Here is a 26242-nt window from a genome sequence, read left to right as displayed (position 1 = left end):
CGGCGTGTCCACTTCCTTCGCAGATTAGCATATTACCCATTTCTTTCAAGTCATGCAACATTTCCCCCGTTCTTTTCTTGCGCATCTAAAGATATCTCTTTGAAATGGGTTACAGAACCCTGCGGTGGCAGATCTAAGTCTCTTCGCATCTTACTTCAGCGGTCATGGATACGAAACCAACGTACGTACGGCCCAACTTCCCACTGGTGCCTGAGACTATCAAGCTCTCTCCATTCGACCAGTTCGCTCCACGCGGCTACCTACCGTTGTTATTATTCTTCAAAACGAAAACAAATATTCCAGTTGAAGAACTATCATTAGAGCTAAAACAGGGTCTTGCCAACACTTTGGATGTCATGTATTTTCTCGCAGGATACCTAGAAGTGGAGAATGCCGCACATAACACGCTTGAACTACACATCACAGGGGACGCCGGCGTTCCATTCCAAGTCAAAAACTTGCGAGATGTTGAAAATCGCTCCTTAGATTTTAGTGAACTTGAGAGAGGCTATTTCCCCCCGTCAAAGCTCGATGCGTCGGTTCTTCTCCTTGAACATTTACCTCAGCAAGGCCTTCCCTGTCTCACTGTCCAAGCGAATTTCATCTGCGGTGGGTTGATCCTCGGACTCAATTTCCACCATTCGGTAGTCGATGGACCCGGGGTAGCTGTTCTTTGGAAAATCTGGTCTCGACAAACCACTGCTGTTTCTGAAGGTCACATCGTCTCTGCGTCAGAGACATGCACAACCAAGGCCCTGGAGCGCTGGCCCTTGTTTCCTGTTCACGGGTGCCGTCGCAGACTTTGTGAATTTCCAGGTTTCACAGATGTGCAAATGCTTCAATCATCAGGGTCGGATAATGGAGTGAAAGCACCCGGATGCTCTCAAAGCTCTGGAATTCCTACGATAACGTGCTGGCACATTCCCAAAAACAAACTCCTTGAACTACAGGAAAAAGCAAAGCCTAGAAGCGCAAACAGCCCCGTAGGAACAGAAAACAGCGTTCTTTCGGCTTTTATTTGGCGCCATTATACCAAAGCGAGGTGCCCGCAGCATCTTGACGTTAAGGTTGCCCTTTTCACGACTTGTGACGCCAGATCCCGCCTTGACCCTCCGCTCCATCCCGACTATCCCGGCAACGCCATTGTTGACTGCAGGGCATTGATGTCGCCTGTCCAGCTCCACTCATCCGATTCAGATGCTATTGGCCAAATCTCATCAGCTGTTATGGAAAGCATTAGCTGGTGGACTCCCGATAATATAGGAAGCCTTTTATGCTCCATGCAAGCTTATCCACGTGTAGGAGATGTTATTCGGAGCGTGCACGTTGAGCATAATGCCCTGCAAATCACGAATATCTCAACTGTCCCCCTCTATTCCAGCTTCTGGGGTAAAAATTTAGAATATCCGCGAGCAATCCGTCCTCCATGGCTACCAATGATTGATGGGCTAGTTAACATTTCCCCTCGCCTGCGTGATGGTGGCTTGGAGATTTTTATATCCGCTGACGATCAAGTAACGGAGAGATTGAAACAGGATGCGGAGTTCGCAGAGTATATCCAATATAGATGCAGTTAATCTGGCAGGAGACTCTTTTACAATAAAAAACCAGGGCAACCATGTTCCTGATTGTTCCACTGAGCTATTCCCAAGTGAATTAGGAGCTGAACTAACAATGCGTACTAAATATCATCCGAGAAGCATATCTCACTAAGCAAATGCGCGGAGAATAGTTATATTATACAATTTGTTTTCAGACCATATTCAATAGTCCCCGTATCACAATAGGTATAGATAGAGCTCTTCCTTGGTTAGATTTCATGGATTAGAATAATGGCTTCATGTGAAGTAGTTCCGATATAACTGTTTACATAAGTGCTCCAGTGCACCTCGCTCCCCCTCCCCTAACTAGTGAACTGGGTTTATATATTTATTTTCCGGTTAGAAGCTCTGGTGAAGTATATCAGGTTTTCTCACTCAGGATCTGTCACTGGCATCTCGCCAAACACATGTCAGTCGCGCAACGGAAGGTTTAGACAACCAGAACCCTCTCCACTGGAAAGATACCCCTTTAACCTTGAAACTTCCGGTGCTGTGTGCTAGTAAGATGGCTGGCTCTCTGTCTATGGCTTCCCATGCCCAGTAGAGAATCCCTGATAAAGTGGAGTGGCTGACGGAAGCTCCTTCCACAACTAAAATGCATACCCTAGGAACAAAGAGCCCTGATACATTGACATATGCAATGGTCAGCCCTCATATATGGAGAACGTCTACAGGTTGCCCTAATCAAAGAAAACTTTATAAGAGCGCCATCGGACGGGGTGACTTCCCGCAGCGGTACGCGGCAAAAGAAGTGAAATTCGAGTCCGCCTTCAAAGTCTGCACCACCTCATCGCTGAAGATCGTCATTACCTCCAGTCCACCATCCGGTCGCTTTGGGAGTATGCAGGCGATTGAGACCGGGGAGATGGATCCGTCGCTATCTAAATCTAGTGCTCGGAAATGATGGATCAAACCCAGCCCTTCTCCCCAGTCGAGCTGGTAGGAGGGCAACTTCGACGCGTCGATGACGACAATGCTCGGGTCATCCCCGGGTAAGAAGTCCATGCTCAGCGTTTGATGAGCCGGTAGAGAGCCCACAATTCCCACCAGGGACTGCCAGTCGGAAAGACGCCAGTTCCGTCGCGCATTATGGATCTTCTGCGCCAGCGCCGGCAAGAGGTCAAGGCTTGGGCGCTTGAGCTCAGATGTTGGGTGCTCAGCAAACATGGTGTCCACAGCGTTCCCCACGAATTCAGAATGCAGAGGGGGGTGCAGGAGCTGGCGTACATCAACGGGGATGCAGCATCTTGCGGTGAGATACCCACGACTGCCCAACCGCCGGGCGATGGCGGCTCGTTGCCAGATCAAGGCCGCCACGGCATCATAGGTCGAGATCCATTGGCTAGGGTCCTGGGTCGATGCACATTGCTTTAACTCTTGCAGCTTCTCGGGACTGAAGCACCAGATTGCCTTGCTGCGGTGGGGCCCAATGGACCAGCTAGCATCCTGGGGCAGTTGTGTCGCCGCGGCTGTTTCGAGCGTTTTTAAGCTCAGCGGCGCGTTCCAGGATCGGTCGCAGATTCTCCAAGGGCTCATCGCTGATAAAGTACCATGATTATTTCCGTGAAAGAGCCGGGCACGATCCTTATCAAAAGGCAACGGAGAGAGGACACTGGGCATGGCCGTCTTTGCATTGCGCGTATGGTGAGCCCAGATCTTCTGAATAATCCCGACAGAAGTCCCATCTGCGATGGCATGGGACACGCCGAAGGCCAGGAGGAGGCCACCGTCAATAAAACTCGCGCGAGCCACGAAAACTGGGCTGTCGTCGGCGACCACTGGCGACACCGGTAACAGGTCAATTGTTAGGCAGGTCGGACTAAAAATCGGGAACTGCTGGACTTTCAGGCGCGCAAAGCTGTACGGCGCAAGCAGGTCCCCGCTAGTGTAATGCCGGAAGGAAAACTCCACCCTCGCGTTTGAGTGGATTCGGATGGTCGCTTTCCCATCGGCTTCGGCGCTGTTGTATATTCGCCCGGCCAGCACAGGAACCTGGACCAGGGTTCGGCTCAGGCCGACTCGCAACCGCGAATAGATGTCTTCAGCAAAAAAGGGGGAGGAGGGTGGAATGTGAAAGCACAGAACAGCGCTAATAAATAGCCGGGGGGAATATTGCTCCAGGGGTGCTAGCTGGATTGATTGTGGTTGTAGAGGGGCAGCAGCCTCGACCCATTCGTTGGCCATGTTTACCAAAGGGGGATCGATGCTTCCAGGAATGGAATCCTTCAATGGCTGTGGCTGATGGTCAGCCGCCAGTGCGATTGATTGAGATCGAGATTGATCTGTATTGTTGTAGGTGGAGCATGTCGCCTTGCCCTGTTTATTGTCAGTACTTATATTTCCTTGCCAAGTACGACGCCTGGCATATTTCACGTCTCCCCTTGCATATGCATGCCATGTAGAGAAATAATGTTTTACCCTCCCATGCACTGTCTGACATTCGTTGTATCCTCGTGCATCTACCTCCCGTGTAGGGGCATGTCTCACATCCGCCCTTGCATATGCATGCTGTGAGGCCCGAGTTGGTAGTGCTTTTTAGCATTTAGCAGGATAAGCTCCTTGAAAATGAACTAGGATCGATCAGCCGTAGGAATGTCATACTGAATGATAGAGCCTTTAATTATAGAGCGAAGTCGATTGCAGATGAGCTGAAAAAACTAAAGGTAAACCTGAGGCGGTCTCGCGCACCTTCGTGGAAGGGTGCAGAAATGCTGCTGTGGACTTGCTTACTGGAGGTATGTCACATCTGGGAGGAGTGGTTCAACCAGTCATACTAATTTGTAAAGTGATTCTGGACTAAGATACTTTAAAGATAAGAAGATTTGCGATGGCAATGTAATTTAGTTTTGTCTCTAATTTACTTGGAGAGACAGCCTGGCTTATTTTTGCTACCTTTTCCCCCCTTTGGTTTGTATTGTTTTATTTTATATTCTCTGTGTGCTTCATTGCTATGCAGTTGTATTACTGTTTGTACATGGAATTTGCAATTCATTTGCTATCGCAGAATTTATAATAAGCCTACACTTTTTAAGATCTTCTTTGAGAACCCAGCTTGCCCTTTCTGCTTGATCTCAGTCCTATACTTTCTTTGTTCATTATTTAAGGGCCCGGTTAGCCTCTCTAATGAGGCTGTAGCGTAGATCCTTAATTCCCTTACGGGACCCTACATGTAACAGTCCACAGCTGGCAAAATGTCGGTCAGCTGAATACGTGTATGAGCTAGTATCACCGATCATAGGATAATATGGATCTGCATTGAAAAGTATAAGGTCTCTAAGGTCTCTACCTATCTGAAACTATCTGGGAGAACCGAATAAAAAGGTGAAAAGAGGAACAAAGTCCGACCGTGCGGATGCTGAATAACGAGTAATATTGGCCCCTGTGTGTAGCGTATTCTATAGGTCCTATGGGTTCAGCCTTGACACAGGTACTCTATTGGTGTGTCTAAATTAGGGCAAATACTGCAACTATCAATTAAAAAAAGGTGCGATGGTTTGGTTGTCTCTGCGCTAGTAGAGGTAAAACCACCATAAAAAGTACAAGAAGGCTGATCTTTCTATCAGTCGCATCTAGCGCGCTATATAGGAGCGAAGGTCATGCCGTCATTCCTTCTTCTAAATATGCCTCTTTGTTACATATAAAGGCAAATGAGTCCTTATAGGGCCCAATATTGACATGCCTTGCTTTGGTCTTTCTTGTCTGTCATTAGTATCCTCTTTCCTCCTAACTTTCCTCAAAGGGTATATACTCTACCTGACTTCTTTTCATCATGACAAATTCGGCTGCTTTATATGATGATCCTCGAGTTACCGCCGAGTATGACAAAGTCCCCCGTGGGAGTGGACTTCATGCCGGAATGGCCATCAGTGCGAAGAATGGTGCAAAGTTCCGGTATCCAAGGAAAAGCAATCCTTGATCTCGGGTGTGGCCACGGACATTTCTTACAGTGGGCTAAAGATAACGGCGCGGCCAAAGTCCACAGGATCGATAACTCAGCAAGCATGCTGAGGAAAGCGCAGGAGCTTCACGGAGGCCAGGAAGACATTATGTTCGAGTAGGCAGGTCTAGACCATGTTAAGCTTCCAGACAGTACCTTTAATCTTGTGTATATCTGTCTTGTCATGCACTATTTGGAGAACCTAGATAGTCTTGTCAAGCAGGCCCGCAGGACCCTGAAGCAAGATAGATATTTTATCTTCTCGGTTCAGCACCCGTCTGGACTGTTGCAGATAACGGAAGCTGGCAGCAAGATAAAAATGGACGGTATTTCTGGCTAGTTAATAGCTACAGGTGTGAAGGCCCTCGTGTTAGCTATTAGCTTGGGGTAGGGCTCTGTAAGCATCATCGGACTATTTAAACTTATCTGTGTTTCCTCCTTGAGAATGGCGTCGCTCTCACGGATTTGGAGGAGATATTATTAAAGCCTGGAGGTCTGCTGGATTTTTACCAGGATTGTGAAAGGAGATCGACAGGCCTTGTTTTCTGTTGATTAGCGCGAAGAAGATGGACTTGTAACTAAGGGACTTTATCTTAGTATCTAATTAATAGTATATTCCCTTAATAACAAGTTCTAGAAGAGAACAATATTTTTAATAAAATATTATACTAGGTCGCTGGGGCATTCTTAGATATTTAAACAGAATTTAGTATAAACTATAATATACAATAATTCAATATAATTCTTGTTTAAACTTGCTTTTATTATCCGTCAAATCTTCCTCAATTTGAAAAATATAAAGGTACCACTAAAAGGGATGTCCAGATGCTTCTGGAGAAGACTTCTCAGCATCGTATGTAGTAATCCATGCAAGATGGTTTTATTATTATGTTCTAGTTAACCTCCCTCCAAAGGAAACCTGCAAGAAATGCTTCACAGATAGCCTTAGCAAGCTCTATCAAGGCTGCCTCATAATTCATGTCCTAGCCACCACTGCGCGAAACTTCACATAAGTTGTATGTCTGATCTGTTTCTGGAACTGCACTCAACTATCCAATTTTGCGCCACCTGCTTCTATGCTAGATTAACTTCTTCCGGTTTCCGCAGCTACACAGGGTAAATATGCAGTCGCTGTCTCGTAAGAGACGAAGCACTTCTCCACGAGGTCCGCCAGGCCCTCCTTGGGAGATTCGACCGAAGCTACTGCTGATAGCCCTCCGATAGTAGAGAAACAGACAATCAGATGACCCTCCGGGCAAGTTTGACGATGTCGTTGATCCAGAAAATCAAGCAGATCGGAGTGTGCGTTGGTAGCGATTACCTCCTCAGAGATCCAGTACCGTTCGGGCGATTGGAGACATCGAACCCTATGCAGGGATGTGGTTGAGAAACCTATGTACAATGATTCATCCTGGAATGCCTGATTATAGAAACTTTGGGGCACCAGCGGTGGGAACAGAGACAGGCTGCTCCCGGTCCGAGTAAAGTGAACTGGATAGTGGACCATAGGCCGGAGAAGCCGTTCGAAGAGGTGTCGTTGAAGGTGACCGTGACGGATTTCAGGGCTGGATAGGCGCCATAGTCTTTTGTACGATGTACACTCTAGTATGATGTCAATTTGGTCAAGTTCGTCTTGTCAAGAGGTGAGCGCTTGCGAGTTGGCCTCTTCGGAGCAACCATAGTCGGCTAAAGTAATGCTACTGCCTAAAGGCATGGTCAGTTTGGCACCATTTGTTAGGCATTAGATTGGATTGGATATTATATGGTCACAAGTCGAGCGTAACAACAGATACATTCATCCACAGCAGAGTGCTGTATGGTCGAATGCTTGTTGTAGAACCGTTCCCCATCATATAGACCCTTCTCATGCTTCAATGCTGCCATGGTTACTTCGCAGTGGATGTTGGAGGGTGGGAAATGATAACAAGAACGATTTTCGACTCTGGTCCAATCTCACAGTTCAGAGGGGGAAGATAGGCCCGGATATGATGTGTTATCTATATCGATGAAAGGAGCACGGTAGGAGAACGAAGGGGCTTTATTTTGACTCAGCAGGTTTTACCTATAAGCAACCTGACACCAGGCACCTGGCCGTCACTTCTTCGTAAATTGCCTTGCTTAGCCCAATGCAAGTACTCATTACTAACTCTTAATTCAGCATTCCGCGACCAACAGCGGATGTTTTATTTCCAGCAGGTAATCGATATTCTTTGTCAAGTCTAATCTATGGAGTAGATGTACGTATCCCTATAGTATAGTAGTATCTCCCGCAATTAATGTCAGTCAGGGAGTACCGCTAACCTACATTTTGCTATGATGCATTGCAAGCTACAGAGCTAGTGATCATGTCAGTCAATACTTATATATTAATTTTGTCTTACTATATTTTGGCCCACTCAGATTGTTATATAGAATCAGGTAGTAGGATAGTTACAAGAATCAGATCGCTTGTTCAGTCGTGACAGACGTATACGGATTAGGTTATTAGGTATCAAGTCAACAAGAATCAACCTCTCTGTCTATATTGGTAGGTGATACCTTGCCAAACTTTATATTAACTCTCTAACCGGCAAGAGGTAAGAGAAGCGTCTTCGAGAAGCACCATCAAAACTTTCTACTGGGTCCAGTGCGTATAACTCTGCTTATAGAGGCGCTATGGAGAGAATACAGGGACAGACTCCAGATCGGCAAAAGCTGGCTATTCAGATATTGCCATAGATAACATGTGCGAGGCGGACAATTGACTGCAGAAGAGCTACAACATGCTCTTACTATAGAGATTGCCGCAAAATATTCCTGAAACGGTAGGCCTGGTGTCTGTATGTGCTGGGTTAGACTCGTTTCATAACCAAAGTGGCGCCATTCAATTATGCCACTATACTACACTGTAGTTCTTTCAGCGAACATGGATAGAGGGGTTTCCGCAGTCCAATCGTCGTATTGTCACAAAAGTCCTTACTTATCATATGAACTATTTGTTGTTGGGCTGACTGAGTGTTGACAAGAAAGAATACAAACAGCGCCTATGAGAGAACCACTCTACGGTTAGGCTTCTCAATATTGACTCTATTATGCAAGGGAATCATACCAAGATGTCAAGGAGCTGACCAGTAGATTCTCCGATATACCACTGCGCTCGCAAGTGCTGCGAAGTTGAAGATCCAGTTAGCAAGGAGAGGAAGAACGTCCAAGATACCATCTACGACAGGCCCTATAACAGAGCCTGTAGATTACTAAATATCTTTATCAAGCTCAGATCGAAGGAGCCGCAGAAGTACTGCAACTGTCTGACGAGCACATATTTTGGCACTGTTGTCTTCAACCCAGCAAAAGAATTGGCGCCTTCTCGATCAACTTTGGTCCCGAGTATATTCTCAGAAGACAAAAAGTTACCAATTAGATTTTGAAAGTCAAACGCTTGGCGGTCTGGGAGAGGCATAGACAGGGCAAATTTAACAACGAGATCTTTGTTGCATCTAATAGGGCCTCAATAGATACCATCGAGCAGAGACTTGCTAGGAGCGTATCTGGGTCGCCATAAACCAGGGTTTGTACTTTGCAGCGTCTGGCCCCCGCAGTAGTAGCCGGAAGACAAAATAGAGTACAGTAGGGGGTGGGGACGGCTGATATAAAATATACTCGATACTGTGCAGAGGATGTTATCAACAGTCACCACGACAGGAGCAGGCCAATTAATTGGTAGAAGATCGACAGGAATATATGCCATGACTATCTCTGATGGCGGTAGATATTTTCACAATCTATCATCGTCTGCAGAGAGCGAAAGGACGCTTAGTAGCGCAGGACTTATAACGGCACAAATAAGAAGCTGACTGAGGAGAGAGATACAATGGCTCAGTGATAGTCAATAAGTTGACGCACTTGGATCGCTGAAGGGGATGGGTAACATTTGGGATGCGTGGAACCCACCGTTGTATAATTTACAGTGCTCTGAGACGTCTCGTCTGAAGTCATGATGTTCTCTACACCTACATTATATTTATTACCTTAGATACGAAAGCGTGAGAACCTAGTGATTGAGACGATTACATATTATAGGCTGATGTCCCTGTGGCATTTCGGTCCGCAAGGATTCGACCTGCGTTCGATCGAATCCAAGGGGGTCTTACTGGGAAGATATCCATCCCTGTTCTGGAAAGCAATGGCAGTCGAAGTAGTAATCATGGACGTGAGTAGATTCAGCCCGAAGCCTAAAAGTCTCTAGCTAGCGTCTCACGAATGCCAGTTACATGCCAGACTCCTCCTGCACCAACAATCCATAGCTCGTTCTCTCCCAATGCTGTATTGACTGCTACGTAGTTCCCTCCACCTACGCGAATTGTCCCCAACGCCAGCCCAGTCTCAGGGTCGAGCACATCCACCCCGTTGCCCGCACCGGCGAATATCCACCCGTTCCTAGAGGCTCTGACACCATCGTAGACAAAAGAGATTGGAACACTGACTAGCCGAGAACTGCTTGTCAGCGCGCCTGGGTATGATACATCATACGCTTCAATAGTGCGGGGGCGGTAAGGGTGTTCTGCATGGCTCTTATCAGGGGACACAGCCCCAGTATTAGAAATATAAATGGTACCCTTGCCATCGCCACCCTTGGAGAAAGCAACACCGTTGGCCTGATACGTCGTGACGTGAAATGGCCTCGGACGCATGGTAGTGCCATTGACAAAATAGACCGTCGAGAGTAAGGGTGGAGTGAAATTTACGACTCCCCTTCCCTGTACACATTATATCAGTATCCGTATTCATCCCAGCTTGGTTGTGTACAGCGTCATTACTAACCCAGCCATAGTGGTCATCAGTTATCCAGAAATTGCCCTCCGGGTCTATATCAAGGTCGTTAAGCCCTTGAAAGGGTAACCCATAAAAATTGTTAAGCAAGGTAGTCTTCTCAAGAGTGTCGGGAATAATCTTATTCAGCGATGCAGTCTCGTTATGACTCCCGTCGGTAACGACGTAATAGTCTCCATTGTGAAAAACACATCCATGAACATTATAAATGGGGGGGGGGGTTCGTAGTGATTTTGCGTAGCTCATTAGTCTCCGTATTCAGGAGGTACTGCCAATCGTGAGAACCGTCGTCGCCCCCAGGAGGTCCCCATTCAATGAAGAAGAGCTCCTTGGACGAAGGGTTATAGCAGGGCGCCTCATGGGTCTGAAAGGGAAGATCATGTAGCCGACGAATCCTCGCGTCGGGACCAATTAAATCAAAGAATCTTTCGTCATACGCGACGAAGTCGGTGGAGTTAATATACTGTAAGCTGTAGACTTCTTAGTACTCGCACAATAAAAAGAGAGGACGAGGAGCGATAATAGGGAAGCAGAGAACAAGCTTGGAAAAAAAAAAAAAAAAACCCACGCTTTAGTTACTTCAGGATCAGATGTTACGCTGTCGGTTTGCGAAACAAAGGCAGACCGATTAAAGTGACCTGGGATAACGGCAAACGAGGGGTTATCGTAGGACAGGTACGCCCATTGAGCCGGCGTGTTCCGAAACTCAAGTGGCAAGGGACTCAGTAGAGCTGTAGCCAATTGCAAGACACCCAGGACGCTTATGGAGAGAGGTTCAGAACGCATTGTTGCAGGACGAACGCCAATGAGAGAATGTGTAGGCTGCAGGATAGAGATCTACAGCGCTTTGTTGGGTATGGGGGGATGCGTCGTTTGTATGCAATGGAGGTATATGAATGTGTAAGCTTAATTCATTTCACCTCCCTACTGATTGCACACCATTAGGCCCGATTGCTACCAGAATCCGACTTGGCATATAAACACAATATACATGGACACCGACTTGGCAAGGGCAACTATAACGAATCTACGTGCAAGACTCAAATGGTAGGACTTCTACCGCCCCCTATTTCCGCTTCCCGAGAGATTATTAAACTCGAATTACAGAGATGCAATTCCTAATTGGCCAATGCCCGTGGGGGTGTTTAGCTTCCCATGGAGCGGGTTATATTCCAAACCTGCAGAAGCCTCGTTCCTCTCGGAGCAATTACGTAACACGCCAAGGTCTCCACTCGGAGCAATTAGGATTCGGGTCCCACTCAGATCGCGTTTGAGATATTGTTCGATATAGTGTGAGGTTTGGATTGATTGTACTCAGAAAGATGTCCTGCCCAACCCCTCTAGGGGTATAGAGCATATACATTTCACATGATGTCCAAATATGGACTAGCTTTATTCTGACAGATATCGGCGCCCCACTAGGAGCAATTGGAGATTATCCAATCCATACATGCACATGAAGTCATGAATGGGGAGAATAAGATATGTGGGCCCCAATCGGATAAATAATTACTAGTGCTTAATTCCATCTTAACCGCAGTTTTAGTGAAAATTACAGTAATTGATGGGGAAAACCGCCAGAGTCCATCATACCGGAAATTTTCTTTTAATAATACTAGTGAAGGATTTATATTTGACGTCCTGTGCCGACAGCTTTTTGGACAACCAGATGCTGTAGTAAATACCCTCCTTCGGTAGACCAATCGGATATGCTTACCATGCGGCAGAGTGGCGATCAAGTCAAGTTCAAGAGGTTATCAACCTGTTTGATGATGCCGGCCAACTCACCCCAATTCAACAGAGCCTGTACTTGCTAATCAATGGGTACTGAGTTGGTTGTGCTAACAATGGTTAATTAACTATCGCAGCTATATTATTATTACCTTTGTCCTGGTGCTTGATATTAGAGTTCCGGCATTCTTATGCCTTGTAACCTGCTTCACCTCAGTTTTCGCAAGGTTGAAGGTTGTGCTGTTGTCTTGCCCCTAACGCACAATGAAGGCTACAGTTAATGTTACTGCTTCCGCTGTGTTATCCAGGGGGTTGTTTGCCAAAGAAGAGTATTGCCATATCGTCAGTGTATCCAGCTCGCTTTTGCGGTCGTCAGTGAATTGCCTCTGTATGTATTAGGAAGAGTATAGGCAAAATGGGAGAGCCCAGTGGCAACCAATATTGTAGAGTGGCGTTATTCATGGTTGTGTCTTGAATCCTCTTCTACACTGTATGGGAAGTGTCTTTATATCCATGGTGGCTAAAGTTGTGGAATTACCGTCAGCTAGGGCCTGGCTATGGTCTTGCATCCGATTAAGAGGGATGTAAACTGTGAATGTATGCCAACAGAAGGTTCAGCGGCGCGTACGTGCTGATGATTACTCTGACTCCATCCATCTACCCTTTACAGCATGTGCACCCATTGTTCCAAGCCATATAGTGTATCGAAGATGGCATCAAGAGAAGTGCGCTGCCGATCGAGACTACGACGTAATCTAAAGCCAGCCCAGCTTATGCTAGTTAACCGCCAGATACAGATTGAATGATTGAGTCAAGCAGGTTGGAGGGGGACGTAATGGCTCTATTTGAAGACAAAAATAGTATATTTATATTAACGCACGACTTTAACGTGTATAAGGCTACGTGCTTCTTTATATTATAGAGTTCTTAGAAAAATCTGTGATTATCTCCACGAAAAGAGAATTTTCTGTAGATAAGTCATCTCGTGCATAATGGAATTTCTTCGCTCTCTGAGAGTTATATGTATCTAAGGTTTCTTGTATTTTTAAAGTCTGTATTTTTTTCGTAATATAGTGTTAGAGAATATTCTGTTCTCTTTATTCCTGTTAATATTCTTTACCTCAGCCACGTTATCACAGTCTTTATACATGTTAGTAGAATTGTCTTCGTTATTGTGAATTTCTTCAAGCTGACTGTAGGATACTCTTTACTAATATTGAGAAATATCATGTCTTTTAAGTGTTCGATAAGTTTATGCATCATCTTAATCTATTAGATCTTCTTATTCCTGCCTTGTCTGTATAAATTAGTCTATATTGCGATATTTATTCTCTTTCATTCTACTTGTCCGTATATTGGAAACAGCTAGATATATATTCTTCATGCAATAAGCGATCCGCTCTCCGGAAAATTTCGTCTATCTGTAACAGTCTTATCCAGAAGCGGGTCAATTCACCGTAATGTTGGGATCTGGGTGGGGATAGAGTGTTTACCAAGAAAATACTACCCATGATGAATATTTTTCTGCCCACGACAAGCTGCATCCATCTCGGTAAAGTCCAGTTGCTACAACGTCTCCTGAAGGGCTAATTCCAATTAAACTGGTAAAGATTGTCTAGCTGGGAAAAACCCTGCGTTGTCTGCCAGGCAATCACAAGAAGTTGGCTATCCCCCAGGAGTGCTGCCTCCATGGGCTTCCATCCCCATCCCACAATTTTTATGCTGATGTCTCTATGGACGGCTACTTAGACTGCACTCTCTCGCCGTTTTAGTCCGACGTTTACAGCGATTGGTTTCCTAGCCAATCCCTCATTCACCTCCATTTCATCCTTTCTCAAAACAAAATCATATCTCCTCGCCCAGGTCGCCGTAATCAGCCTCAATTCCATCTCCGCAAGGTTACGTCCAAGGCATGCCCGTGGACCGTAGCTGAACGGGATGAAAGACTTCTTTTGGCGTGGGGTGAGGTTCCCCCACCTTTCAGGCTTGAACTCTTCTGCGTCGGGACCCCAGACTTCCTTCAAATGGTGAACCGTGTAGATCGGAACACTCAGAACTGTACCTGGGGGGTAGTAACGTCCCTTAAGGGTTATACCTTGACTGCCTCTTGGTATTTCACGGGGAAGACCTAGACTGATAGAGGAGTGGTGTCGTAGAGATTCATTGATGATAGCTCCCAGATATGGAAGGGTCTTAACTTGGTCATACGAGGGCACCACAGTGTCGGCTGGAAGGGCTGAGTCAAGCTCCGTTTGCAGCTTTTTCAGAACCCCAGGTGTTCGGACGACATGATACATCAATGCGGCGAATGTGCTACTAGTGGTGTCGGTGCCCGCGATGAGCACAGTCAGAGCTTCAGCGGTAAGCTCTCCCATCCCAAAAGGCTCACCCTTGTCGTCTCGCCCCTCCCGCAACCGTTCAAGCAAGTCCTTGTGGCGGTCCGCAGTCGGTGGGTTATTCAGGCGATCAATGATGCGGGCACTCCCTAGGCTGCGCAAGTTGTTCATTCCGGTGAGACCCGCATGGAAGAAAGGGTCTGGAATCCACTTCAAATAGGGTCGCAGCTCAGGCAGTGCCCCTACAGTCGCTGCGATTTCGCTGCGGGTGGTGAGGCTCGTGATGACGGGCAGAGAAATGGTCTTGTCTTTGCTGATGCGAACATTGACATCTTCTGAAGCACCTTCAAGCACACCAAATGGGGCACCAAATGCAAGATCGCCGATGATATCGAGGACCAAGTAACTGTCAAAGTCAATCCACTATCTGTTCCAGCTCTTTCGCAAGGTGAGTCTTACTTGAGCCACACGCGCCCTTCCACATTTGCATAGCCGTCAGGTTCGGCGTTCTTCTCCGCGATGTTATCCCACTTCTCGAGGAAGACCTTCAACCACGAATGAATGAACGGTTCAAAGTTTCGCATTGATTGCGGGGCAAAACTATGGGATACGACTTTCCTTTTGCGGGAATGTTCGGCACGGTCCCTGGAAGTGAAAATACTGCGGGTAGTGATGAGAGAAGCGTCATACCAGGACCTGAGAAGTCTTAGCGATCATAAGTACAGCCAAGGCAATGGGGACTCTCTCACGATTTTAGCAGACCACCCCCATGGCCGTATATAGTATGAATGGCCTCCTCATCAGCAATGCTGACATGATTGGGTTGTATGCGGACGATGGGACCATATCGCTTATGGGCTTCGTCAACATATTTGTAACGCTTGCCTGCCCGACAAACAATCAAAAGCCAGAAGTTTGAGAGTTGAGCCGCGAGGGGCCCAGGTATATCCCGCAAGTGACGAAAGGTCCAGAAATAAGGAACGAGGTAATACAGTAGAACGAAGGCCGGCCCAGCAAGGGCCACCCATGGGGAAAAGATGAAGTCGATTGGCAGCGCCATCCTGGGGTAGGGGAGATACAGGTGTTCGTGGCACAACTGTGAGCGAAGGTCTTTAGACGTGAGTATTGGCTACTAATACAAACGTCCCTCAGGCGTCAATGAAAGAGAAATGGCGCCGAATCACGGATTATTGAATTCAAAGCAATCGATAAGTAATTTCCCATCTTCCGTCCTTTGTACTCGGACCCTTGTGCGTTGTTGATTGGAGCATCAAGTAGACGGCTTTTCTGTCAGGTGCTTCGGAGTCCACTCGGAAGATTATAATGTGGAGTAATAAGTTGCTGATTCTCATCTTCTGGGCGATTATCCGAACTTGGCGCGTTTCTAATTCTCGTTTACTCCGAAGCAATGGCTAGTGCATCGGCGGAAGTCCTTTCTAGAGTGCCAATACATTTCTAACTATCACTCAAACAGCTTTGAGATAAGTCGCCGGGCCTTGAACTTCGGGGGCCATCTTCCGACAGCTATGCTGGCCTTTTACAACTCGTCAGGCCTAATAGGCCCTGTCAATCGTAGCCATAATACCCCACACTTGTATGAAAATGCTGTTAGCTATAAGTCTCTGTCTAGTTTGCATTGTGTTATGATGGCATGCAACTTTTGCCTACGGTAATAATTTCTCCCAAGGGTCTAATTAGCACTCACGACAACATCATGGATAGCAAAGAAAGCAATTCTGTCAATCTCGAAAAGGGCGATACTCGAACAGAATCATCCACTGTACCACTCAAGAAATCTTTCTTCCGGCGTTTGAGTCCCCAAAATGGCCCCAATAAACTGGCACAAGATATGCTGCAGCAATCTCTGCATTTTGACCAAGCTCAGCTAGAAGCAGATTCTGTCAAAGTCAGACGAAAACTGGATTTTTTAGTTCTCCCAATGGTTAGATTAAATTCACATTACTTCTAGGCGGCAGCATGCTGATATTCATCCAGATGATGACAACATACATGCTATCGTTCTTGGACAAGCAGACGTAAGTGAGACTGCTAGAATTTTACCAGGAACTGTATTTTTGACACAAGGGCTAGTCTTAATTACTCCAATGCATATGGTCTTCAGAAGGATACCCGCATGACTGGAGATGATTATCCCTGGGTTGTCAGTGCCCTCTACTTCGGCTGGCTCTGTAGGTTACGGATCCATCAACTTGAGAAAGGCAAAGCCTAATAACCAAACACCGCAGGTGGCGCATGGCCATGGAACTTTCTACTGCAACGTGTCCCGATTGCAAAGATGGTCGGAGGAATGTTGTTTGTCTGGGGAGCAGTCTGCATGTTGCAGGCTGCAGTCTTCAACGCGGGTGGATTCTTTGCAATTCGCTTTTTTCTTGGTTTATTTGAAGCATGTATCTCGCCATCTTGGGTGCTTCTCACTTCCATGTTATGGACACGCGAGGAACAATCGCTGAGGAGTTCTTTTTGGCTTTGCACGAACGGCCTTGCAAGCATTCTGGGGTCTCTGCTTGCTTATGGGACGGGTATGGCTGAAGGACTAACAATACCGAATTGGAAGTTAATTTACTTGGTTAGTTCGGTGGGTAATTTTGCTCATTGCCTTGATTGCTGATGAAGTATTCCTTCTTTTCAGATTGTTGGCATCTTGACTATCGCGTGGGGTTTCGTCATACTTGCCTATCTGCCAGATGGCCCTCACAATGCGAAGATGCTCTCCGAGTATGAGCGAGTCGTGGCAGTGTGGCGAGTATCACAGAATCAGATGGGCATCAAGGATTCCGCAATCAAGACCCATCAGATCAAAGAGGCACTTCTCGATGGTAGATGCTATCTACTTTTCATAACGGGAATGGGCATTGGAATTCTGAATAGTGGTGTGACAAACTTCATGTCGGCCATCATCAAGGGCTTGAATTTCGACCCACTACGGACGTCTCTGATGCAAGCGCCAGGAGGAGCATTTGAGATAGTAGGATGTTTGCTACTGGGCTATGTCTCTCAGTCCCAGAACATGCTTAGCCTCTCGGTTATCCTGGGTTGCCTGCCTGGCATGATTGGACTGATTGGCCTTTTAACCATACCTATTGACCGTCGCTACGCCCTCTTAGCCATGTGTTGGATGCAGAATTTTGTCGGCGCTCCCATCATACTGAACTGGACAATCCCCGGTGTCAATGTGGCAGGTCACACAAAGCGGACTGCAACGCTGGGAGTCTACTTTGTTTCCTTCGTCGTTGGAAATATCGTCGGCCCTCATATGTTCTTATCTGAAGAGGTACCACGATACCCTACCGCCATCAAGGGTCTACTTGGAACTTATTGTGCGGTCATCCTTTTCCAATCTGTCTATGCTTTATGGTGCTGGATAGAGAACAAGCGTCGCGACCGAAGCGTACCTCCAGGGGCATTCCAGGAGAACTTATGGGAAGGTTATCAAGATTTGACCGACAAAGAGAACAAACACTTTAGATATAGGTTATAGAAAAGACCCACGAATATTAGAAATTGATGCTCCTTGCGAGCTAGGACGGTTGGAAACCTTGTCCACCTCACAATAACAAAGGTAGATAGTCTCTTGCCTTGTCCACCCAGTGTACCTTGAGAGTACGTCGATAAGAGAGGTCAAGACGTTCACATCACCTACAGGTAAGGTAAATGTTTACAAGATTAATCAATAAGCAGATGACAGTCTATGTACCTGGGAAGTCCACGCTTAATCTACAAACGTGTCGCCTAACGTGAAAGGTGATTCTCGATTAAGCGAATTTCCACATCCGCCATTACTAACTCCATCCAACCTATGGAGCCTTAAAAAGTGTATCTAGGATCGACGCTACTCGAATAGCTTCTTCATCCTCAAAAGGTCGTCCAACGATCTGGATAGTTGACGGTTGGTTTGCGAACAGATTCGGATCGTCTGTTAATAACAACTGATTAGAAACTGCGGTAGTAGGGGGTGGGGGCTAGCTTAGCTGACTTACACAATTCATGATTGGGTTTGTCGTAGGGATTCGTTTCTAGCGGTCGGTATTCGGAATCTACACGGTCTAGCTGAGGATCCACCTTGAAGTTGGCAATTGGTAAGATGATAGACGGATAATCAAGAAAGTTGAACAGCGAGGTATATCCCCAGTAGATATTAAAGTCATGAGGGTAGCCCACTGCAGGAGCTGGGGGCAATATCAGTGCATCAATGGCACGGCCCGAGGTAGTGCGGCCAACTGTGTCGTTCCATGCATCTGCGAACTGTTCTTTGAGGGCTCTCGTTTTGAGATTCAGCTGTCCGGTATGTCAGTGTGCTCTTCGTTGCCTGGTTGTGTCAACAAGGGCATAATGAAGAAACATACTTGTAATGCTTCTGCGGCGGAGTGTTCCCGGGTGTTGAAAACCCTGAGCAGATCAGCAAAAGCTGGTATAGTAGGCTCCCCAGAAGCTGCCAGTGTGGACATAGACCCAGCAGACCCTGATTGGTAGTAGATATCGAACTGGCTGCCCCATTAATGATACAGCTTTGCTGCTTCAACGAGATGCTTACTGTAGTTTGCTTAATATCCCAGCAATCAAAAGGTGGCTCGAATGCGATGACTGTAAAAAACAGGTTAACAAGCGTTTTGTTGGGACAATTTAAGTTGCAGAATAAACTGCTAACTCGCCTTCGTGTCCGTCCTTCTCGAGAGTCTGTTTGGTGTGTTCCAGAGCCCGTAGTACCGGTGGATGAGGCATTACCACCCCATCCCACTTCATTATTCCGATCACGAGTTTGCGGTCTAGAGAAGGTAGGCTTCTCCAGGGAACTGGTACGGAGGTCACATCGTATTTATTGCGCGGGTGCGCATTGATGATGCTAGTAAACAACTCAAGGTCGTCAAGAGAGCGGCAGACAGGTCCACACGACAATTTAATCGTAATATTCCCGGTATTAGTGTTGTGCATGCCACCCTTTGGTATGCGATCAGACGTAGGTCGAATGCCATATAGTCCGTTGAAAGCGGCGGGTACACGGATGGATCCCCCCATATCTGTCGATGGGGCGATGGGACTGCCTCTCAAGGCTACCAAAGTTGCATCCCCTCCCGAACTACCGCCGGCTCCCAAATCTTTATTGAATGGGTTCAGAGTTCGGCCCCAGAGATTGCTGACCGTCTCCAAGGCCATTCCTGACTGAGGCATCGTTGTCTTGCAGAAGAAGACAGCACCTGCGGCACGCAACGTTGCTACAAGAGTAGAATCCTGCTTAGCTATATTATTCCTCCTTGCAACGTAACCCATTGTCACGGCATGGCCTGCGACTTCATGGGAATCCTGTTTGGTCACTCCATCAGCACCATTCTGCCGAAGTCAAGCATATTCTACATTTCCGTACCTTCAAAGCGACAGGGACTCCGTGCAATGGTCCTTTCAAACTACCACCCTTGTCAAGAGACTCGTCGAGCTCTTTCGCCTGCTGGAGACCATCTTCGAAGAACCAATCGGTCAGGCAGTTAACCTGTGTCCGTTAGCCTAACCCCACCATTTTGAGGGCAATTGACATGCCAGCTGATGGGCAATGGCAGCCCGGGCGGCAAAAGCCTCTAAAACCTGCACTGCCTTTAACTCACGGGACTCAAGACGTTCTACTATCTTGACCGCCGAGAGTTCAGTAATCTTGAGCTGGTCGCTAGTCATGATGCCACTTGTGTAGGGCACGCTCGTGACGTCCCTCAGAGACCTGTATTTGTCGAGATCCAGCCGCCAACGGGCGGGAATGGACTCCAGCACTGCGACCTGAGCTTCCTCGCTTATGGTTTCCCAAGACATTTTGGTGGTCAGAAATGATAATGGTTGTTTTCTTTCGACCGTGTTCAGGGTGAGGTACCCAACCTTACTCAGGGGTACAGGCGGCCGAATACGTGACGTCAGATAGAGAGAGCGCATAATCGCGCAAATAAGTGACAGACGAGGAACATCAACCCGGATGCGACAGTATCTGCACTGAGGCGGGTCATATGCAAGTGACACTGTAGCGATTGGTCAATGTCTTAATGCTCCGACTTTGAATCGGAGTAAGTAGATCTCGGAGCGTATTGGAGTATCGACAGGGGTGGCTCCATTAACTCCAAGACATTAGTAATTGCCTAAGACCTAACTATAACCTGCTAGTGAAGTAGGCTAGTTAGGAGTTGAATTAGTTAATTAATAATGCCCGATTTGTCATCAGTCGTTACATAACTAGGTAACTAAAACTATAGACTACTTAAGGCTCTTTCCGTAGTTCTGCTGTTTAACCCTATCAGCCTCCCGCCAAACCCACCCGCTAGATCAAGCCAGCCATGACGCAGGAAATAATCGACAACATCGCCGCCCAAGGCATTTCCTACTACACACCAGCTCAGGACCCTCCGGCAGGCACGCAGATCGAGGGATCAACGAAGCTCTTCAGCCCCATCACCATCCGCGGTGTGACGTTTCCAAACCGCCTGTTCCTTGCTCCTCTCTGTCAGTACTCATCCAAAGATGGCTATGTCAGTGATTGGCACTTGACGCACTTGGGCGGAATCATCCAGCGCGGCCCGGGGTTAGCAATCATGGAGTCGACCGCCGTGCAGAAGGTGGGCCGCATCACACCGCAGGATATCGGTCTCTACGAAGATGGCCATATCGAGCCATTGAAACGCATCACGGAGTTTGCCCACAGCCAGAGTCAGAAGATAGCTGTTCAATTAGCCCACGCCGGTCGAAAGGCCAGTGCCGTTGCTCCCTGGTTGAGCGGCAACGCTATGGCTGTTAAGGAAGTCGGTGGATGGCCGGATGAGATCGTTGGCCCTTCGGCTATCCCCCATGAGCACGGAATCAACACGATTCCCAAGGCTCTGACCAGGGAGGATATTGAGGTGTTGAAGAAAGACTTCGGGGAGGCTGCGAAAAGGGCCATCAAGGCCAATTTCGATGTTATCGAGATTCACGCCGGCCATGGATATCTATTACACCAGTTTATGAGCCCTGTTAGTAATCGAAGAACGGATGAGTATGGAGGGAGCTTTGAAAACAGGGTCAGACTGCTCTTGGAAGTTTGTGAGGTGGTTCGGGCTAGTATCCCGACAACAATGCCTCTACTGGTCCGGATTAGTGCTACGGATTGGTTCGAGTTCGACGATAACTTAAAGAAAGAATTTCCCGAGAGCTGGACACTTGCTCAGGCGGTTCAGCTCGCGCCCCTCTTGGCTGACTGCGGTGTCGACTTGGTGGACGTCAGCTCAGGTGGTGTGCACCCCAAATCCGCAATCGCCATTCGCGCAGGCCCTGCCTATCAGGTACATCTCGCCCAAGAAGTCAAGAAAGCTGTGGGCGACAAGTTACTGGTATCGGCTGTTGGTGGGATTAAGACGGGGGCTCTGGCCGAGGAGGTGGTACAGTCTGGTATTGATGCAGTACAGGCTGGACGTTGGTTCCAGCAGAACCCTGGCTTGGTTCGCGCCTTTGCTAACGAGCTAGGTGTGAAGGTGAGGATGGCCACTCAGATCGACTGGAGTTTTGATGGTCGTGGAAAGAAGGCACAGAAGAGCTCGTGATAGACTGTCAGCAATAGAGGATAGATGCTTCATACTGGGCCATTCTGAAGATATTTAATTTACCTCTAGAATAATACGTCTCTTAAATAACAGCCAGAGAATTCTGTAATTACATCATATCACCTGTCGACAGAGGCCATCTATATTTTAATCCACCATCCGCCCTTCGTCTTTCCCTGCCTGGTCAATCTCGCCGCAAAGATGAACGCCCCGCCAAGTAGGAAACTTGCGCCCATAAATACCTGAGCCCCAATGTACTTGCCAGCATCGGCCGAAATAATCGCTCCCGCGATTGGGTTTCCCGTTAGCGTGGCAAAACTCACAACTGTAAAGTTCATACCGATGCGTGCGCCGCGCTTCGACAAGTCTGTGGTCAGGCTGGACAGCCCGGCCGGGAACAGGCTCAAGATGGCACCGGCAATGATGCCGTACACAACTGTCCAAGCGTAGAGCTGGCCTGGTGTATGCACGGCCATCCACGACAACAGCGCAATGCCTGCTATCAGACAAGTCGGTATCATCATGTTTAGCGGTCCCATGGTGTCAGCGAAGTGATTTGCTATCATGCGGCCCACTACGCCGACACCGTTGAGAATCAGAAGGACGTTTAGGGAGTCTATGTAGGAGAAGTGGGGGGTGATAATGTCGCGGCTGTAGGAAGCGAGGTAGTAAAAGCCGAAGAACACGGCCCAGAAGTTCTAAGCCATTTTGTCAGCCATGTGAATCAGAGAAATAGGTGTCGAGGGCGAGGGCCATACAAAAAACATGCCGGCCGTAAAAAATGCATACTCCAGCTCTTTAAATGCGACCCACTCCACAAGCCTGTCACCCTTGCGTGGTGGTAATCGTGGTCTCATGAAGGTAGTGACAGAGAGTAACGTGGCCACCTGCACAAATCCGATGCCTCGTAATGCCCAGCCAATTCCAGCAGACGGTATAAGCTGCCTTGCCATGGCAGAAAAGACGAGCCCTCCCGTTACAGAGCCACACGTAGCGAGACCAATGGCTAGCGAGCGCTTCTTCTCGAAGTACGTGGAGACTACAGATACTGCTGGGGTGACAAGGCAGCCGCTGCCGAGGCCGCAACATGTTCCTTGAGAAAGAATCAATTGCCAATATTGGGTAGAAACCGAGGCAGTGAAGATGCCGACGGTGACTATTACCGTGCCACTGATCAAGACGTGGCGTAAAAACCCGCCATCTATGAAGCGGCCGATGAAAGCGCCAACAAAAAAGCTGAGGAAAACTTGGATCGAGCCAATCCAGGAGATGTCCGAAGGCGACTTGTCCAGAAGTGTCGTGTAATACGTCTGGAATACGCCAAAGCTGTTAATGAAACCCCAGGTATTCATGAAGAGAAAATGACCGCATAGTACTACGACACACGATTAGACCAACACCGTTTGTTATAGAGAAAAGAGACGGTACCGCTTAGCCATGCTTTCCAGCCTCCATCCGGTGGTGGAGCGGGTTTCCGATCGCTGTTTGTGACAATGTGGCTTAAAGCAGGATTCGCGGCGACGGAATTGCCTTTCTCGCCCATGTCCAATTCTTTGGAATCTGGTGATATTGTATCTTCATTTCCCGAGGAGCTGGCCCCATTGGAATCGTCCTCCTTTTCGTGTCTTTGTGATATCGCATCCGCTTGCCTCATCAATATCCGATGGGCCATGGAACTGAAAGAGCAGCAGAGAGTGGCTTGGACTTCCCAAATCGGAACTTTTATTACAATATATGGCCACTTATAGTTATTGGACCGTCTTTGTGAGCCAAAATTTCCAGTGGTTTTATTTTAGTTGGCGGAATTGCCGCTCGCACAATTTCGGAATTTCGGAGTTCTTAGTGATATATGCAAGATATCATCCGGTCCCTTAGACTCCCCTGATTCTCGGCGCTTTAACTAACAAACAGAGCTTACTCGCCAGTGACATCCAGAGCCCGCAGATGTTCTACGTTAGTGTGTGGATCATTTTTGGCCGTAGACTCCATCAGAGGATCCACTGAGGGACCGTCGGATTTCGAGTTGAGCGAGATTGCATTAACAGCCTCTTCGGAGAGGAGGAAGAGGGGGAAGGTAGAAGGGGCTTTTCCACTCAAGATGCGACGTAGCAAACTTGCAACTTTTCGCAAAAACTCGGGCGGAGCGCGGTAGCAAATGGGAGCATGTCAACAAGTACATATAAGACCACTGTTACTACAGCCCTACCCGAGTAATTAACAAAAAAAGTGTATCTGAGCTAATGTCGCATTCAAGTAGTTCTATGCCCCTGCTTCTAGAAAAAGACAATATTTACAATCCCAAGGATTCTCCCAATTGCACCAACCTCGAAATCAACGCTTCAACTCCTCGTCGTGTCGTTAATCTGTTACATGCGATTCGAATAAACTCCCCCTTTACCTTATCCGGCGCGTAGTCTATCTTCCATCCATGCTCAGTAAGGTGCTTGTATAATACATGAGTGTTGCGGCTGTTGACGGCTGCTGTACGAGTTCCACTGGAGGTTCCATTTTCTTCTCCCTTCGGCATCCAATAGAAGCAAACTTGGGCGAAAACTTTCTCGGTGTCTCCGATCAACTCTAGGCGCGGATGGGCTTTGATAAGATTGGCCAGATGCTGCGCGCTGTCGACGGCTTGCTCGACTTCGCGGGCGATGCCCTTAGTTCCATAGTAGATCCAGTGCAGGAACAGCTTGGTTGCGTCGGACCGCCGAGAGCACTGTACCGTCAGCGAAGCCAGGTCTCGGATATCAGCCACCTCGGGGGCATCGTCCAAGAGCTTGGAGTTTCTCCAGTCATTTTCTTTGGCTCCATTCAGACCCAAAGCTGATTGTTCGGATTTTCCTGCCGTCTTGTCATGGAACAAGTATCCGGCGTTGAGTTTATTGGCCAGCCAAAAGGTCCGCAGGTCGTTTGTTAGCAAGAAGGCACACACGAGAGGCACACCCAACATCTTGTGAGGGTTGAAAGCAATACTGTCCGCAAGTTCACTCCCTTTGATCAGATGTCTCAGACTGCCAGAAAATGCAACCGCTCCTCCCCAACAGGCATCAATATGGAACCAGGCGTTCGTCTTCCTTGCGATTGCGCCGATCTTATCGATGGGATCAAAGGCACCATTCACGGTGTTCCCAGCAGTGGCATTAATAAATAGAGGCGTTTTTCCACTTTGAATGGCAGCATCCACCGCAGCTTCGAGGGCGTCAACGTCCATTGTCCCATCATCCAAGGCAGGCACACTAATAACAGAGTCGTTACCCAACCCCACGGTCTGTGCCGCGTTGGACACTGAGTAATGAGCTGCGTCCGAGACGAAGACAGCATATTTCCCAGGTGTGACGCCCTGCTGCTTGGACTCGGGTGACAGGATATTGCGAGCAACCAACATAGCGAGCATGTTGCTGGCAGCTCCGCCTGGCACCGTGACACCTCCAGCGTGTGGGCCCCGAAGGCCGAACAGTCTGGCCAACTCTCCGCTGACATGCTTTTCGACAGCTGTGAGGGCCGGTGACGCACGCCACACATGTCCGTTGTTGTTGAAAATAGACAAAAACAGATCAGCAGCAGTTCCTGGCGGCGAAGGCGCAGAGACCAATTTTCCTAAGAAGCCGGGCGACGAGTTATTGACTGAATGTTGGCTGAGTAATGAGACTGCATTGCCGAATCCCTCTGAACCAAGTCCCTCGTTAGAAAAGCCGGTGAGAAGCTGCTGAAACTCCTCAGTCGACTTGCTTGAGCTTTGCCCATCTAAACTGCTAGGTTCCGACGCCCCAGAAGGAACATGGACCTTTGGCGACGTGATACTCTGCACGAGTTGCACAAGCTAAATCATTACTGTTAGCTTTTCGCTCTAAATTAAGGGTATGCATACTTACTTCTGCAAGTTGTTTTTCTCTAGACGAGTCAGCTTCAGTGCTATTGTGGAACGTCATTGTGTGCGGAATGAGGACCTAAAGATTGGCCTCTAATACGGAGTGGGTGTTTTTATGGTAATGCACTGGCTGACGTATTCGACCACTCGGATCAGAAAACGTGGTGCTCGTAATTTATGTATATATATATTGATCTAGTGTACATCAAGATGCACCCCGCTAACCGACATTGTTCCGATGGCCGCGAGTCTCACTACGTGGTTTTCTACGCCAGGGTTGCAAAGGTAGGGGAATGTTTGAAACAGGGCTTTTAGGGTCCACGACGCAACTTGATACTTGTGTCGTAATTCTTCTTCCGAATGAATTCTACTGTAGCCTCAGTACGAGGATGCGG

The 26242-nt window shown here is 47.8% G+C and overlaps 10 protein-coding genes across 10 annotated transcripts; 4 read left to right on the top strand and 6 right to left on the bottom strand.

Moving 5' to 3' along the window:
- Window positions 1-164: 164 nt before the first annotated feature.
- On the top strand, window positions 165-1577 carry ATNIH1004_003578 (uncharacterized protein; the record flags this gene model as incomplete). The annotated part of the gene is made up of 1 exon (XM_033568255.1): window positions 165-1577. One exon carries the CDS (start codon window positions 165-167, stop codon window positions 1575-1577), a length of 1413 nt encoding a protein of 470 aa, XP_033430250.1.
- Window positions 1578-2297: 720 nt separating this feature from the next.
- Window positions 2298-3785, bottom strand: ATNIH1004_003577 (uncharacterized protein; the record flags this gene model as incomplete). Its single annotated transcript, XM_033568254.1, has 1 exon — window positions 2298-3785. One exon carries the CDS (start codon window positions 3783-3785, stop codon window positions 2298-2300), a length of 1488 nt encoding a protein of 495 aa, XP_033430249.1.
- A 1585-nt stretch (window positions 3786-5370) lies between these two features.
- On the top strand, window positions 5371-5659 carry ATNIH1004_003576 (uncharacterized protein; the record flags this gene model as incomplete). The annotated part of the gene is made up of 2 exons (XM_033568253.1): window positions 5371-5479; window positions 5559-5659. 2 exons carry the CDS (start codon window positions 5371-5373, stop codon window positions 5657-5659), a joined length of 210 nt encoding a protein of 69 aa, XP_033430248.1.
- A 1515-nt stretch (window positions 5660-7174) lies between these two features.
- On the bottom strand, window positions 7175-7422 carry ATNIH1004_003575 (uncharacterized protein; the record flags this gene model as incomplete). The annotated part of the gene is made up of 2 exons (XM_033568252.1): window positions 7175-7242; window positions 7332-7422. The coding sequence occupies 2 exons, from the start codon at window positions 7420-7422 to the stop codon at window positions 7175-7177; spliced, it is 159 nt and encodes a 52-aa protein (XP_033430247.1).
- A 2327-nt stretch (window positions 7423-9749) lies between these two features.
- Window positions 9750-11133, bottom strand: ATNIH1004_003574 (SMP-30/gluconolactonase/LRE family protein; the record flags this gene model as incomplete). Its single annotated transcript, XM_033568251.1, has 3 exons — window positions 9750-10274; window positions 10339-10495; window positions 10916-11133. The coding sequence occupies 3 exons, from the start codon at window positions 11131-11133 to the stop codon at window positions 9750-9752; spliced, it is 900 nt and encodes a 299-aa protein (XP_033430246.1).
- A 2690-nt stretch (window positions 11134-13823) lies between these two features.
- On the bottom strand, window positions 13824-14998 carry ATNIH1004_003573 (uncharacterized protein; the record flags this gene model as incomplete). Its single annotated transcript, XM_033568250.1, has 2 exons — window positions 13824-14820; window positions 14874-14998. The coding sequence occupies 2 exons, from the start codon at window positions 14996-14998 to the stop codon at window positions 13824-13826; spliced, it is 1122 nt and encodes a 373-aa protein (XP_033430245.1).
- A 1130-nt stretch (window positions 14999-16128) lies between these two features.
- Window positions 16129-17913, top strand: ATNIH1004_003572 (uncharacterized protein; the record flags this gene model as incomplete). The annotated part of the gene is made up of 5 exons (XM_033568249.1): window positions 16129-16356; window positions 16410-16450; window positions 16506-16603; window positions 16661-16731; window positions 17065-17913. The coding sequence occupies 5 exons, from the start codon at window positions 16129-16131 to the stop codon at window positions 17911-17913; spliced, it is 1287 nt and encodes a 428-aa protein (XP_033430244.1).
- A 316-nt stretch (window positions 17914-18229) lies between these two features.
- On the bottom strand, window positions 18230-20228 carry ATNIH1004_003571 (uncharacterized protein; the record flags this gene model as incomplete). Its single annotated transcript, XM_033568248.1, has 6 exons — window positions 18230-18348; window positions 18413-18710; window positions 18779-18821; window positions 19081-19733; window positions 19795-19886; window positions 19937-20228. The coding sequence occupies 6 exons, from the start codon at window positions 20226-20228 to the stop codon at window positions 18230-18232; spliced, it is 1497 nt and encodes a 498-aa protein (XP_033430243.1).
- A 512-nt stretch (window positions 20229-20740) lies between these two features.
- Window positions 20741-21979, top strand: ATNIH1004_003570 (NADH:flavin oxidoreductase/NADH oxidase; the record flags this gene model as incomplete). Its single annotated transcript, XM_033568247.1, has 1 exon — window positions 20741-21979. One exon carries the CDS (start codon window positions 20741-20743, stop codon window positions 21977-21979), a length of 1239 nt encoding a protein of 412 aa, XP_033430242.1.
- Window positions 21980-22119: 140 nt separating this feature from the next.
- On the bottom strand, window positions 22120-25908 carry ATNIH1004_003569 (uncharacterized protein; the record flags this gene model as incomplete). The annotated part of the gene is made up of 6 exons (XM_033568246.1): window positions 22120-22677; window positions 22738-23354; window positions 23408-23604; window positions 23898-24092; window positions 24304-25799; window positions 25852-25908. The coding sequence occupies 6 exons, from the start codon at window positions 25906-25908 to the stop codon at window positions 22120-22122; spliced, it is 3120 nt and encodes a 1039-aa protein (XP_033430241.1).
- Window positions 25909-26242: the final 334 nt, after the last annotated feature.

This window comes from Aspergillus tanneri (genome assembly GCF_003426965.1).
Source record: "Aspergillus tanneri strain NIH1004 chromosome Unknown AapTan_1_pilon_pilon_pilon, whole genome shotgun sequence".
NCBI lineage: Eukaryota > Fungi > Ascomycota > Eurotiomycetes > Eurotiales > Aspergillaceae > Aspergillus > Aspergillus tanneri.
Note: the sequence above shows the minus strand (reverse complement) of the source record. Positions and strands in the feature narration are given on the sequence as shown.